Source organism: Limulus polyphemus, unplaced genomic scaffold (genome assembly GCF_000517525.1).
Source record: "Limulus polyphemus unplaced genomic scaffold, Limulus_polyphemus-2.1.2 Scaffold64, whole genome shotgun sequence".
NCBI lineage: Eukaryota > Metazoa > Arthropoda > Merostomata > Xiphosura > Limulidae > Limulus > Limulus polyphemus.
This window is the reverse complement of record NW_013665674.1, coordinates 604,180-606,894: the sequence shown is the minus strand read 5'-3', so window position 1 is coordinate 606,894 and position 2,715 is coordinate 604,180. Positions and strand designations below refer to the sequence as shown.

General features: G+C 32.6%; 1 protein-coding gene across 1 annotated transcript in view; it reads right to left on the bottom strand.

Annotated features, from left to right (window-relative positions):
- Positions 1-2,715, bottom strand: part of LOC106464971 (coiled-coil domain-containing protein 6-like) — a 27,539-nt gene that overhangs the window by 20,266 nt on the left and 4,558 nt on the right. Inside the window, exon 3 of the mRNA XM_013925152.2 lies at positions 2,346-2,578. Within this exon, the coding sequence (XP_013780606.1) occupies positions 2,346-2,578 (233 nt within the window). The remainder of the gene's footprint in view (positions 1-2,345; positions 2,579-2,715) is intronic.

The following is a 2,715-nucleotide window of genomic DNA, read 5'->3' as shown; positions in this document are numbered from 1 at the left end:
GTACAGAAATCATGAGAAAGAGTTTATACCATACTTTTTGCAAGGAGGTTCACTGGTTTATTGCAACAATATTGCTGAATTAATACCAATGCTTGGAGCTGCAGTTTATGAAACAAGTGAGTGGCGATTGTTCATTGATTCCTCCAAAAGAAGTCTAAAAGGTTTTCTCCTTCACATGGGTAACATATATGCATCTGTTCCTATTGCTCAATCGGTTCACTTGAAGAAAATGTACAAAAATCTCCAACTTCTTAGTAAGGTCAAATACAAAGAACTTGGTTGGCTACTTTGTGGAGACTTAAAAGTTCTTTGTATGTTGTTGGGTCAATCTATGTCTTTTGTGTGAATGGGACAGCAGTCCATGAAATCAGCACTAGGTAAAGAAGCAATGGCTACACAGAGTCAGCCTGATACCAGGATCAAAAAACACTGAACATGAAAGTTTGGTTGACACAAAGAAAATCCTATTACCTCCACTTCACATAAAATGGAGCTTGATGAAACAGTTTTTAAAGGCCTTAGACAAAGATGGCAACTGTTTCAAGTATTTAAGTGGGCAATTCCCTGCTCTTTCAGAAGCAAAAGAAGGAATTCTTGTTTGGCCTCAGATTAGGAAATTGACTTCAGATGAAAAGTTTGAAAGGACAATGAGGAATGTTGGAAAAGAAGTGTGGATTGCCTTTAAAGATGTTATTGACAAATTTTTAAGAAACAACAAGGACCTAAATTACGAAAATATTGTCAATAATATGCTCAATAAATTCAAAAACTTAAATTGTAATATGAGCTTGAAAGTTCATTTCTTAAACTCACATATTGAGTGTTTCCCGGAAAATCTCAGTGCTGTCAGTGAAGAATAAGGGGAAAGGTTTCATCAAGACATCAGGGAAATGGAAAGGAGGTTTCAAGGAAAGTGGAACATCAGCATGATGGCTAATTACTGATGGTCATTGAAACAAGATGCTCCAGATGCAATACATAAAAGAAAGACCACAACACGTACTTTGGAGACTAAAAGACATAGATTTCACAACAAAAAATCAGGATGAATGAGGATGCATGTTCGTTTGACATCAATGTTCTTCCCTTTTCTTGAGTTTGTTTGTATTTTTCTTAACAAATATAATAATAAAAAATATTCACTGTGGTAAGTGAAATAATAATTTGATCTAAGTAAGAGTTTTTTCTTCCCGATTTGTTAAAAACCCTTCGAAATCTGCATAGTTGAATTATTGAAAATTTGTTATTAAAACCAAAACAACTTTTATGAAGTTTAAATTCACAGGCCTGTGTTACTAACTGGCGAATTTATTAACATTTCTTCTCAGACAGAATTTTTTTAAAATTTCCACAGCAATGCTACTAGGCTTATTTATGTGAAAGACCATTAGGAATAATCATATGATCTGTATGCCCTGACCCAACAGCATTCTTAGTAGAAAAAAGTTCATGCACAAGCAGCCCTAGTAAGCTAAATGTCATACTGCAAGAAAAATAATATCAGAATAAGGAAAAAATAACCACAAATTTTCTGCATTGAGGATTTAAAGTTGTTGTTCAATGTACAAATGAAACAAGATTTTACTCATTCCAAAAAGTACACAGATCCTAAAAAAAAATAAAGTGGTATTTTTAACACAACTGTTGTCTCAGTCAAAACATAGTTTAATTTATAACAATGAAACAAACAATAATTAAATTGATTTTACATGGTCTTAATAATATTTTCTATAGTAACAACTGTATAGTTACTTTTGCCCCAATCCAATAAACAAGTTATTTGACTACATGAACAGAAGTGTGAAGCAATGCATTCTTTTTTCATGAGTATAACATGATCTGCTCCCCCCCCCCCCCTATTTCTATGAAAGTTTGTAAAAAAATAGTACAGTCTCCACATAAAGGATATATTATTTGAAATACTAGCATTGTAAATATTTATGAAGTCAAACGTTGTTGTTGTTTTTTATTTTGTTTCTGTTAGATACTTTCATAAAATACAAATAATCGAGTTTTTTTACAAGACAAGTAGTGTATTTTAACATTACTTTTGCATTAAATATTCATTACATTTTGTGAGATGTACATGAATCACTATTTAATGGCTAATGATCCTCAACTTTTAGGCAGCAGTTAGTTAAATTACCTAAATAGTTGACCTGTTTGAGGTAATTACTTCTTACATTTCTGCTACACGCTATGGAAAACCAATGTAACAAGCAACGAATGTTCAAAATTCTACACTATTTGACAAAATTAAGTAACATTAATTGTTTTCTATTATGATATATATCTTTCAAAAGTTCAGTGTAACTTATGTAGACAAGAAGTATGTTCTAACCTACCTTTTCTCTGTTTCAAGTTTGTCCATTCGCTTCCATAAACGATTGACAAGTGCTTCTTGTTCCTGTTCAAGGGTGTTCTCCAGTTCAACTTTCTCTCGACGTAGCTGTTCCAAGTTTGATTGCTTGGTCAAAGTTTGAGCCTCTAACTTTTCAATTTTTCTCATCAATCTGTTAACTAATGCCTCCTGTTCTTGCTCAAGTGTCTGTTCCAGCTGAACTTTCTCATGGCGTAACTAAGTGCATAAAAAAAATGAAAAGCAGTATACAGCTTCTACACCTGTTATCATAACTACATACTTCAATGCCTTCACCCAGAATAACACCAAAAATCAATAAACCACATAATTCATACAGCCATATTATTATATAT